Source organism: Chiloscyllium plagiosum, chromosome 3 (assembly GCF_004010195.1).
Source record: "Chiloscyllium plagiosum isolate BGI_BamShark_2017 chromosome 3, ASM401019v2, whole genome shotgun sequence".
Lineage (NCBI taxonomy): Eukaryota > Metazoa > Chordata > Chondrichthyes > Orectolobiformes > Hemiscylliidae > Chiloscyllium > Chiloscyllium plagiosum.
In genome coordinates, this window is record NC_057712.1 from 135,145,721 (window position 1) to 135,158,483 (window position 12,763).

The 12,763-nt window shown below is 42.6% G+C and overlaps 1 protein-coding gene across 1 annotated transcript in view; it reads left to right on the plus strand.

Moving 5' to 3' along the window:
- LOC122548559 (WD repeat-containing protein 26) overlaps nt 1–12,763 on the plus strand; it is a 101,054-nt gene that overhangs the window by 85,226 nt on the left and 3,065 nt on the right. The window contains exon 13 of the mRNA XM_043687373.1: nt 4,949–5,134. Within this exon, the coding sequence (XP_043543308.1) occupies nt 4,949–5,134 (186 nt within the window). The remainder of the gene's footprint in view (nt 1–4,948; nt 5,135–12,763) is intronic.

Below are 12,763 nucleotides of genomic sequence, written 5' to 3' on the forward strand. Positions count from 1 at the left end.
TGACCTTAGAGAGGTTTACAAAATTGAGGGGCATAGATAGGATAAATAGGCAAAGTCTTTTCCCTGGGGTCGGGGAGTCCAGAACTAGAGGGCATAGGTTTAGGGTGAGAGGGGAAAGAGACCTAAGGGGCAACTTTTTCACGCAGAGGGTGGTAAGTGTATGGAATGAGCTGCTAGAGGAAGTGGTGGAGGCTGGTACAATTGCAACATTTAAGATGCATTTGGATGGGTATATGAATAGGAATGGTTTGGAGGGATATGAGCCGGGTGCTGGCAGGTGGGACTAGATTGGGTTGGGATATCTGGTCGGCATGGACGGGTTGGAACCGAAGGGTCTGTTTCCATGCAGTATGATTCTGACACTATACGTGTCTTTGTCCAAATGCCTTTTAAATGTTGTTAATGTACTCGCCTTAACTACTTGCACTGGCAGCTCATTCCGTATGCATACCACATTTATTCAAATAAAAATTGCCCCTTGGGTTCCATTTTATTCTTTCCCCTCTGGTCCTCGATTCTCCAACCCTGGGCAAAGGACTGGGTGCACTCCCCCTATCCATGCCTCTCATGATCTGCACATCTATAAGGTACCCCCCTCGCAATCTCCTCTCTTGTCCAACCTTCCCTATAACTCAGAATGTTGAGTCATGGCAACATCCTGTGAATTTCTTCTACACTCTTTCCCGTTAAATAACATCCTATAGCGAAGTGACAAACTGACCGCAATATTCCAAGTGTGGCCTCGCCAACGCCCCAAATAACTGCAACATAACTTCCCAACTTCTGTACTCGATGCCCTGACTGATGAAGCCGCCTTCATTGCCCTGTCTGCCTGTTAATCCACTTTCAGAGAATTGTGAACCTGAATTCCAAAGTCACCCTGTTTTAGTACACGCTTAAGGCCCTATCATTCACCATGAAACTACTACCTTGATTTGATTTTCCAAAATGTAAGACCTCACATTTATCTATATTAAACTCTGTTTGGCATTTCTCAGCCCACTTCACCAGCTAATGAAGGTTCTGCCGCAAATTCTGATAACCTTCCTCACTTGGCTAGAGTCCTGAAGAAGGGTTACATCTCAAATGTCGACTGTTGCTGCCTGGCTTGCTATATTCTTCCAGCCTCCTGTTTGTCAACCTTCCTCTCTGTCCACAATACTGTCTATTTGAGTGTCATCAGCAAACTTGCTAATTTTGCTTTGTACAGGTTGTAAGTTTGCTTGCTGAGCTGATAGGCTTGTTCTTAGACATTTCGTCACCATGCTAGGTAACGTTATCGGTGAGTCTCCGGTGAAGTGCTGGTGTTCTGCCCTGCTTTCTATTGCTGATGAAGGGCTTATGACCAAAACAGCGATTCTCCTCCTTGGAAACTGCCTGACCTGTGCTTTTCCAGCACTAGACTCTCAACCCCACTTTCTATTTGTGTCTTGATCTGTTAAGGTGGGTGATATCATTTTCAGTTCTTTTTCTCAGAGGTTGGTAAATGGGGTCCAAATAGATTTGTTTATTGATGGAGTCCCAGTTTGAATGCCTGCCTCTAGGAATTCCCGTGCATGTCTCTGTTTAGCCTGTCCAAGGAATTGATAAGTTATCCCAGTTGAAGTGTCCTCCTTCATGTGTGTGTGAGGAGGTCTAGTGACAGCTGGTCTCTTCTTTTGGTGACTAGTTAGTGTCCCTGTATCCTAGTGACTAGTTTCCTGCTTGTCTGTCCGAAGTGGTGTTTGTTGCAGTCCTTGCAGAGTATTTTGTAAATGACTTTAGTTTTGCTAGTTGCTGGTATAGGGTCCTTTAGGTTCATCAGTAGCTGTTTCAGCGTGCTGGTAGATTTGTGGGCTACCACAATGCCAATGGGTCAGAGTAGTCTGATAATCATCTTTGAGATGTCTTTGTTATGGTAGTGTGGCTAGAGACTCTGAAAAGGTGAACTCACTGCTTACAGATACCGGCACCTACCAACAGGTGGCGATAGACCAGACTTCACAGCTAGAAAGCTGTATCATAGCATCATTGAAGAAACTCCGTAAATCAGGCGAAATTAACAAGACAGATCTCCAAAGAATGAAACCAGATGGATCCAACACACTCCGCATCTACGAATTACCTAAGCCACTTCTATAAATTACACAAACGAGGGACCCCGCCTCGGACCCAAAGTCTCACTCCCTGATAAACTAACATACAGGCTGGCAAAGGAACTTCACTGTAAACTGAAATACCTAGTAAAAGACTCTCGCCACTCTACCCAATCCGTCCAAGAATTCCTGAACATCATCAAAGACACCCAAGATAGAGTACGAAGTCCTGGTCTCTGCCGACATAATGGCTCGATTCACATCAATTAACACCAGCATGGCCAAAGAAACACAACCCTCACTACTAGACAAACCAAGGACACAAAACCCAGACAGCACCAACTCCCATCAGCAAGAACAGCATCCTCAAGCTAGTAGACCTGTGCCCCACTACCCACTTCCCTTCAATGACAAGACCTACAAACAAATCAACGGGACATCCATGGGATCATCAATATTCTGCTTCCTAGCAGAAGCAGTAATGCAGAGGCTCAAACAAACAGCCCTCCCCACGATCCAACCCAAGCTTTGGGTCTGCTATGTGGGTGACATCTTGTCATCGCAAAGCGGGACAAATTAGAGGAAACCTACAATATCGTTAACAATGTCCTTACTGGCATAAATTTCACCAGAGCAAGAGAACAACAACACATTCAGTGGAGAGCTGCAGACTAGCGTCTACAGGAAAGGAACACACACAGACCAGATACTTAACTACAGGAGCAATCATCCCAACACCCACAAACGGAGCTGCATCAGGGCATTATCTCAACGGGTCACAACACACTGCATCACCCAGGAACTACAAGCAGCAGAAAAAAAATACATGTACAGCGTATTCAAGAACAATGGGTACCCGATGAACACAGTCTGTTGGTTCTTCAACAACAAACCCAAACAAGAAGACACAACACACTCAGACTCTAGCCACGCTACCATATATCAAAGACATCTCTGAAATGGCTACCACACTACACTTGCCCTTTGGCGTCATGGTAGCCCACAAACCTACTAACACACTGAAACAGCTGCTGATGAATCTAAAGGACTCTGTACCAACAACCAGCAAAACTAAAGTCATTTACAAAATACCCTGCAAGGACTGCAACAAACACTACATCTGACAGACTGGTAGGAAACTAGCCATCAGGGTACAGGAACACCAACTAGCCACCAAAAGACAAGACCAGCTGTCACTAGTATCCTTCCACACAGATGAAGAAGGACACCAATTCAACTGGGACAACACATCCATCCTAGGACAGGCTAAAAAGAGGCACGCATGGGAATTCCTAGAGATCTGGCATTTAAACAGGGTCTCCATCAATAAACACATCAATTTGGACCCCATCTATCAACCTCAGAAAAAAGAACTGGAAGTGATATCATCCACCTTAACCGACCAACACACACAAATAGAAAGCATGACAGAACACCAGCACTTCACTGGTGGCTCACTGATGATACCTCACATAGTGACAAAATGTCTGAGAATAAACCTACCAGCTCAGCGAGCAAATTTACAACCTGAACCTCGACCTGAGCTACAAATCTTCACAAAAATCTCAAATGCTTTGTACGTTCTCATCCAAACCATTGATATAGATAACAAACACTAATGGGCCCAGCACCCTCAGGCACTCTATTAGTCTCAGGCCTCCATTCTAATAAACATCCTTCCACTATTACCCTCTACTTCCTACCATCAAGCCAATTTGTCAGCTTATTTTTGATTGCATGCAATCTAACCGTCTGGAGCAGCCTACCGTGTGGAACCTTATCAAAGGCCTTACTGAAATCCATATTGACTGTCTATTCCCCTGCCCTCATCAGTCTTCCTGACCACTTCTTCAAAGAACTCTTAACAAATTTGTGAGGAATGATCTTCCACGCACAAAGCCGTGCTGACTACTTCTAATCAAACCCTGTCTTTCCAAATGCATGTGTCATTTGCAAGCTCACTGATCATCCTTCCTTCATTCAATTTAAGTCATTTATATATACCGCAAACAGCAAGGGCCCCAATATAGAGCCCTGCAGAGCCCCAGGCTTCCAGTCTGGAACACAGACTGGGCACAGGCTTTTGGTCTCTTTCACTCCTCAACCATCGCCCTTTGGTTCTTGTTGCTGAGCCAAGTCTAGATCCAGTTAGCGAAATTTCCTTTGATCCCATGGGCATTTACTTTTCCTATGAGTCTTCCATGTGGGACCTTTTCAAAAACCTTGAAGTCCAAGTAGTCTATGGCAAATGTATTGCCTCATCAGCATACCCGTTCACCTCTTCAAAATATTCATACAAATTGTTCAGATATGATGTCCCCTTAAAACTAAGCTGACTGTTCTTGATTAATCTGTGCCTCTCCAAATGCAGATTAAATCAAATAGCAAAGGTTAACAGTTTGGAAACAAATCTCTTTCTAAAATATGAACTTTGGCTTGTGATTTTTTTAAAAAATACTGTTACATGCACTTTAATTGTGGTAATGGCTGATGGAATGCTTTCAGTCCCCATTCTGTTTATACAGGTGGCCATCGACTAGAATTGAGGTTTAGCAGTAATTTTATATATTAAAAAATGTTTGAAACTGGCCCTTTTGGGGGTGGGTGGGAAATTACCAGCACATAGCACAAATTTGCACTTTTGGTAGGTTGCATCTAAATACTATTATATATTTGCCTCTTTAAAGATCATTGAGAAGGAAGTGGCTGAGTAGATTACTCATCTGACTGCTTAGTCTGGAGACTGCAGTGGGGTGTTAATGAGAAGCTCAATCTTTTACATTTAAGTTAACTTGTGAATTGAGTTGGATCTGCATGTGAGGAACAGAAACAATGCTTTAATTTGTATGTTAACAAAAGAAAATCTCTTGTAGATCACAAGGTTTATATTTGGCACAAGCGGAGCGAATTGCCAATAGCAGAACTGACAGGACACACTCGTACTGTAAACTGTGTTAGCTGGAACCCACAACTCCCGTCCATGATGGCTAGTGCTTCAGATGATGGTACAGTTAGGATATGGGGACCAGCGCCTTTCTTAGACAACCAGGAGTCTGAAGGTAATGAATTTTATGAATTGTTGAAGTTAACATTTGTTGCAAAGCTTGCTAGAAAATAAGCTGAATCTCTGATGTAAAGAGACTACAAAAGGCTAAGGACCATTTCAACGTAGAAAATAAAAGTAGGAATGGGCCATTTAGAGTCGTGGAGTCATACAGCATGGAAATAGACCCTTTGGTCCAACTAGTCCACGCCGACCATGTTCCCAAACTAAACTCCTACCACTTGCCATCATTTGTGCCATTTCCCTCCAAACATGTCCTATTTATATATCTATCCAAATATCTTTTAAATATTGTAACTGAACGTAAATCCACCACTTCCTCTGGCACATTTTACACACAAACCGCTGTGTTTTTTAAAAAAAAAAATGCCCATGTGTACATTTTAACTTTCTCCTCTCTCAAAAATCTGTTTCCTAGTTTTGAACTCCCCCACCTGAGGGAAAAGCCCTTGCTGTGTTCACCTTATCTACGCCCCTCAGTATTTTATAAACCTTTATAAGGTCACCCCTCAACCTCCTCCTACACTCTTGGGGGGGGGGGGCGGTGTCCTAATAACTCAAACTCCATTCCCAGCAAATCTTTTCTGAACCCCCTCCAATTTAATAATATCCTTCCTATAGAAGGTGACCAGAACTGAACACAGTACTCCAAAAGGCACCTCACCAACATCCTGTACAACCTCAACATGAGGTCCCAACTCTTATATTCAAAGGTCTGTGCAATTGAAGCAAGCATGCTAAATGCAGCCTTAACTTAATTAGAGATAAGTCGGCCTTAGATCTTTGCTGGTCAAATTATTGGAGATGATTCTGAGAGACAGGATTTATGTTTACTTGGAAAACCATAGTTTGATAGCATGGGTTTGTGAGAGGCAAGCCCAATTGAATTTTTTGAGGATGTGACAAAGCCCATTGATGAAGGTAAAGCAGTGGATGTGGTGTACATGGATTTTTAGCAAGGTGTTTGATAAGGTCATCATGGTAGGCTCATTCAGAAAGTAAGGATGTATGGGATACAGGAATAGACAGTGGTAGTAGATGGAAGGTATTCAGCCTGGAGCTTGGTGACCAGTGGTGTTCTACAGGGATCAGTTCTGGGATCTCTACTCTGCTTTTTATAAATGATTTGGATGAGGCAGCGGAAAGGTGGGTTAGTAGGTTTGCTGATGACATGAAGGTTGGTGGAGTGGTGGATAGTGTGGAGGGCTATAGTAGGTTGCAATGAGGCATTGACTGGGTGCAGGGCTGGGCTGATAAGTGACAGATGGAGTTCAACCTGGAAAGTGTGAAGCGATTCATTTCAGATCGAATTTGAACACAGATTACAGGGTTAAAGGCAGGATTCTTGGCAATGTGGAGGAACAGAGCGATCTTTGGGTCCACAAACATAGATCATTTAAAGTTGCCACCCAAGTTGATAGGCGCATGGTGTGTTGGCTTCCATTGGCAGGGGGATTGAACTTAAGAGCAATGAGGCTACGCTGCAGCTCTATAGAGTCCTGGTTAGACCACACTTGGGATATTGTGTTGAGTTCTGATCACCTCATTATAGGAAAGATGTGGAAGCTTTAGAGAGGATGCAGAGGAGATTCTCCAGGATGTTGCCTGCACTGGAGGGCATATCTTATGAAGAAAGACTGAGGGAACTAAGACCCATCTCATTAGAGCAAAGAAGGTTGAGAGGTGACATGATGGAGGTGTACAAGATGAGAGGCATGGATAGACTGAATAGTCTGAGACTTTTTTCCCAGGGCAGCAATGGCCATCACAAGGGGCATAATTTTAAGGTGATTGGAGGAAGGTATAGGGGAAATGTCAGAGGTGGATTCTTTACAACCTGTGTAAAGTGGTCGGTGTAGGGAATGCATTGCAAGGGGGTAATTGAGTCAGATACATAGGGACATTTAAGTGACTCTTGGATAGGCATATGGATGATAGTACAATGAAAGGTATGTAGGGGTCTGATCTTAAAGCAGAATAAAAGGTCAGCATAGCATCAAGGACTGAAGGACCTGAACTGTTGTAATTTCAAAGAATTATGTACCTGAACCCCTAGGTGTCACTGTTCGACAACACTACCCAGGGCTCTACCATTCATTTTATCAGCCCTGTGCTTGTTTGTTTTACCAAATTTCAATACCTCTCCTTCATCCAAATTAGTTGTTTGCCACTCCTCAGCCCATTGACCCAATTGATCAAGATCTCTTTGTAATCTTTTATCATATTTATTGTCCACTATCTCACCAATTTTGATGTCATCCGCAAACTTGCTAAGCACGCCTCCTATAATCTCATCCAAATTGTTTATATAAATGACAAATAAAAGTGGATACAGTACCAAACTCTGTGGAAGACCACTAGTTACAGGTCTCCTGTCCAAGAAACAACCCTCCACCACCACCCTGTGTCTCCTACTATAAAGTCCATTGGCAAGCTTATACTGAATTTCATGTGATCAAATTTTACTAATAGTCTACCATGCTGAACCTTGTCAAAGGCTTTAATACAGTACATGTAAACAACATATATGCTCTGCCCTCATCAATTTCTTTGGTTATTTCCTCTAAAAACTCAATCAGGTTTGAGAGACACAATTTGTGGGCGGCACGGTGGCACAGTGGTTAGCACTGCTGCCTCACAGCGCCAGAGACTCTGCCCTCATCAATTTCTTTGGTTATTTCCTCTAAAAACTCAATCAGGTTTGAGAGACACAATTTCTCTCGCACAAAACTGCTAACTATCCCTAATCTGTCCTTACCACTCCAAATGTAACTAAATCCTATCTTTCAGAATCACCTCTAACAACTTACGCACCACCAATGTCACGCTCATGGGTCTATAGTTCTCAGGCTTCTCCTTACAACCTTTCTTAAATAAAGGCATGCCATTAGCCACCTTCTGGTCTTCTCTGTATTCCTTTCAATCTTGTCTATTACATTCACTGTTCACAGTATGACCTGTTGTGTACTGGAGTTTTGACCCATCAAGCCCACTGCCATTTGACATGATCGTGACTGATTCTCTACTTCAGTACCATGCTCCCTCCCTATGCCTTTTTGAGAGTTTAGTCTTTATAAATTATTTATTTATTGGTTAATTATATACAGTGTCTTGGCCCTCTCAGCTTTCAGTGGTAGAGCATTTCACAGGTGTCTCCTCATCTCAATCCATAATGGATTGTTACATTTCCTGAGATCATATGACCAAGGGACACTGTCATCTCTGCATTCAACTTGTCCATAATATTTAGATGTAATCGACTCTCGTTTGTCTAAACTGCAGTAAATAATAGGCCCAGTCAACCAAATCCTCATCATATGACAAATCTACCATCTCAGGAATCAGTCTGGTTAACCTTCACTTGCTCTACCGTAAGCATATTATGTATGAAGAGAGCAAAACTGGAAGGAATAATGCAGGTTTGGTGTCTCAGTATACAGTTGCAATGATACCTTCTTGCTCCTGTACATAAACTCTTTTGCAATGAAGGCAGCAAATCCACCACCCCCAAAAAACTCTTGCACTTGCATGCTTGCTTTCAGTGAATGGTGTACAAAAACATTGATGTCCCTTTGTATATCAATGTTTCCCATGCTGTCACAATTTAATAATAGTATTTTTTTCCCCTACCAAAGTTCACATGTTCACACTTAACCATATTGCACAGTTTCTGATATGTTTGCCCATTCAACTTGTTTAAATTGCCCGTGAGCTGCTTTAATCCTCCTCACCACTCAGTCCCATTTAATTTTGACATCAGCAAACTTGTAAATATTAAATTTGATTCCCTCATTGAATTTAATACGCATTTCGAATAGCTGGCTACAACTAGGGGAAAATGTTGACAGATGAATGTAACATGGGGAAGAATAGAATTACCTACTTGGGCATCCTTGTATACAAATCGCTGAATGTTTATATGAACCTACATCAAGTAATAAAAAGGAAAGTCAATATTTTGACTTTAATTGCATGGGACTTCAGGTACATAAAATCTTCTCAGAATCTAGGTGATTGCAGCAGCATATTTAAAATAAAGTTTTCGTTTTCTTACCCAAGGATATACCCAAGGAGCATAAATTGAGAGCACAGGCTGTCAGGGAAGGATGTCGTTGAAATGTGGAACTTTTTCAAGGAACAGATACGACGTGTCCTTGATATGTATGTACCTGTCAGGCAGGAAAGAGATGGTCGTGTGAGGGAACCTTGGTTGACGAGGGAGGTTGAATGTCTTGTAAGGAGGAAGAAGGAGGCTCACATAAGGTTGAGGAAACAAGGTTCGGACAGAACGTTGGAGGAATACAGGATAGCTCGGAGGGAGCTGAAGAAAGGATTAGGAGAGCTAAGAGCGGGCATGAAAAATCTTTGGCGGGTAGGATCAAGGATAACCCCAAAGCCTTTTATGTGTATGTGAGAAACATGAGAATGATGAGAACGAGTGTAGGTCCAATCAAGGACAGTAGTGGGAGACTGTGTATTGAGTCGGAAGAGATAGGAGAGGTCTTGAATGAGTACTTTTCTTCAGTATTTACAAATGAGAGGGACCGTAATATTGAAGAGGAGAGTATGAAACGGACTAGTAAGCTAGAGGAGATACTTGTTAGGAAGGAAGATGTGTTGGACATTTTGAACAACTTGAGGATAGACAAGTCCCCCGGGCCTGACGGGATATATCCTAGGATTATGTGGGAAACAAGAGAGGAAATTGCAGTACCGTTGGCAATGATCCTCTCGTCTTCACTGGCAACGGGGGTGGTACCAGGGGACTGGAGAGTGGCGAATGTTGTACCCCTGTTCAAAAAAGGGAATAGGGATAACCCCGGGAATTACAGGCCAGTTAGTCTTACTTCAGTGGTAGGCAAAGTAATGGAAAGGGTACTGAGGGATAGGATTTATGAGTATCTGGAAAGACACTGCTCGATTATGGACAGCCAGCATGGATTTATGAGGGGTAAGTCTTGCCTTACAAGTCTTATTGAATTCTTCGAGGAAGTGACCAAGCAATTTTGGAAGGACAAATAAGAATGCGGAATACAGGGTTAGCGGTAGGGTTCTTAGTAAGGTGGAGGAGCAGAGGGATCTTGGGGTCTATGTTCATAGCTCTTTGAAAGTTGCCACTCGGGTGGATAGAGCTTGTAAGAAGGCCTATGATGTATTAGCGTTCATTAGCAGAGGGATTGAATTCAAGAATCGTGAGGTGATGTTGCAGCTCTCCAGGACCTTGGTAAGGCCACATTTGGAGTACTGTGTGCAGTTCTGGTCGCTTCATTTTAGGAAAGATGTGGAGACTTTGGAGAGGGTGCAGAGGAGATTTACCAGGATGTTGCCTGGAATGGAGAATAGGTCATACGAGGATAGGTTGAGAGTGCTAGGCCTTTTCTCGTTGGAACGGCGAAGGATGAGGGGTGACTTGATAGAGGTTTGTAAGATGATCAGGGAAATAGATAGACAGACACTTTTTCCCTGGGTACAACAGTGTGTTACAAGGGGACATAAATTTAAGGTAAAGGGTGGAAGGTATGCTGGGGTGGATGTCAGGGGGTAGGTCCTTTACCCACAGAGTGGTGGGGGCATGGAATGCGCTGCCTGTGGGAGTGGCAGAGTCAGAATCATTGGTGACCTTTAAGCGGCAATTGGATAGGTACATGGATAGGTGCTTAAGCTAAGACAAATGTTCGGCACATCGTGGGCCGAAGGGCCTGTTCTGTGCTGTATCGTTCGATGTTCTGTATTCTATGCTATACTCACCTTAAAATAGATACAGTTAAGGTTCAGTAGATTTTTTCCTGTGGTTGTCTAATGGGGAGAGATTGGGTAGAATGTGTTGGGGTATATGCTGAAAAGTTCAATTGTCATCTTCATGATGATGTAGGCTCAGGCTGTGGTGTACTACATTTGTTTCAGTTACAACGGTGTCTTGGGAATAGTATGATATACAATAGCTGAGTATTGGTTCACAAGGTAAAAGTGTACAATCTGAAATGTATGAACAGTTCATTGGTAGGATATTTGTTCTGGGATAAATTTACTGCGGATCAGACTGCATAAACAAATATAAAACTGCACAACTTAGCGTTTGTGTTAGGAATTTACTTGAAAGTGAGAATTATAATCTGCAGAAATTCTGATGCATTCCCTCTACATAAATGGTAGAGAAAAGCGAATTTTGATTTCATTTCTAAATCAAACATTTTACAATTTCTTATGAAGTTGACAGTCTACCTAACCAAAATGTTTATGCCTTATTTCTTAAATTTGTGTGTTTAGTGTAAATATTTACTTAGTACAAAACTTAAACATTTCTCAAAGTAGTCAAGAAGTTGAAACTTTTTGTATTGCACTCAAAGACTAAGGTATGAGAAACCAACTTGTGGGGGGGAGATCAGGGGCGCAACCACAGCATGAGAAGAAAGTGCTGATTGGATAATTATTGCCAAGGGGAGCAGTAGAAACAGTTAACTCTCAATCTTGGTTCTCAGGACAGGTAGACTGATTAATATATCTAGCAGGATATTGCCATGGAAATGCAGTGGAGATTGGCAGTTGGTCTTGTCTCCAAGAAAGTGATAGCGTTTGTACGAGCAGGTAATTCTCGTATAAAGTATGTTCGTAAACACAATTTGTGAATTGCCAGCTTTCTTTATAAAGCAGACTCCTGTTTGCTGTTACACGATTCTCATGCCCAGCACTGGGTGTCGTGGTTTGTGGAGGACTGGACTCTGCATCGGCATCACATGTTCACTTGGCTCATGTGCCTTCTTGTGAAGAGCTTTGTGAAATGTTTGTGCTAATGGACTTGGAAAAGCATTGTGAAAATGCCTCTGCAGCCTGAGGACAAGGAGCTGTTAACAGAAAATCTGTTAATCTAAAACTTAAAGTAGAAACAAGAGTGAAATTATACTAGAATTGAATAACAGTAAAAGGGCAGTGTTGAGCAGTTTGAAACTTGGTTTTGTTTGTATAAAGAGTTTTTATTCCTCTCTATGTTTTAAAAAGTATGTTTAGATGTTAAAGAATATCTGCAGGCTCTTGTGAATCTGTTTGTGACTTATCATTGTGGTTACCAACTGCAAAACAAAACCAATAGAGGTTTGGACATGGTCAGTCAGCTGCTCTGGGTGGTCAGGGTCAGGAAACTCTGAACATAGTGAGTGAGAGAGAGAGAAAGGCACACTGTTGTGGTGCATGTGTGGAGATATCCTGAGAGTGTGAATAGGTTGTGCGTAAGAGATTCAGGGTTAGGTTAAAATGTTAGCAAAGATGAAAGTACGTAGGGACGATATTACAAGAAATGGTGGGTACAGTAGCAGTGATAGTGAATGTGAGTATCAATGAGAAGATAGTGGTACTTTCACTGGCAGAGTGGAGACGGTCATTGGTCATCTTCCTACATTCTGTGCATTCCTTGAAATGGTTGAAACTGCACTGGCCTGGATGGTAACCCTGGTCCAGGTTGGTGTGGTTCCAATAGAATGGTATCCTCTGGCCTCGGGGAAAGGGTGTCCTGCCTCTGCATCACCCCATCCCCATCAGCATCTCCATCTCCCTGCCCAAAAGAGGGGACCAATTTTCCATTGTCTGCTGCATCCAGGGCCAATGTCAGGAGTCAAGCAGGGTAGCTCAG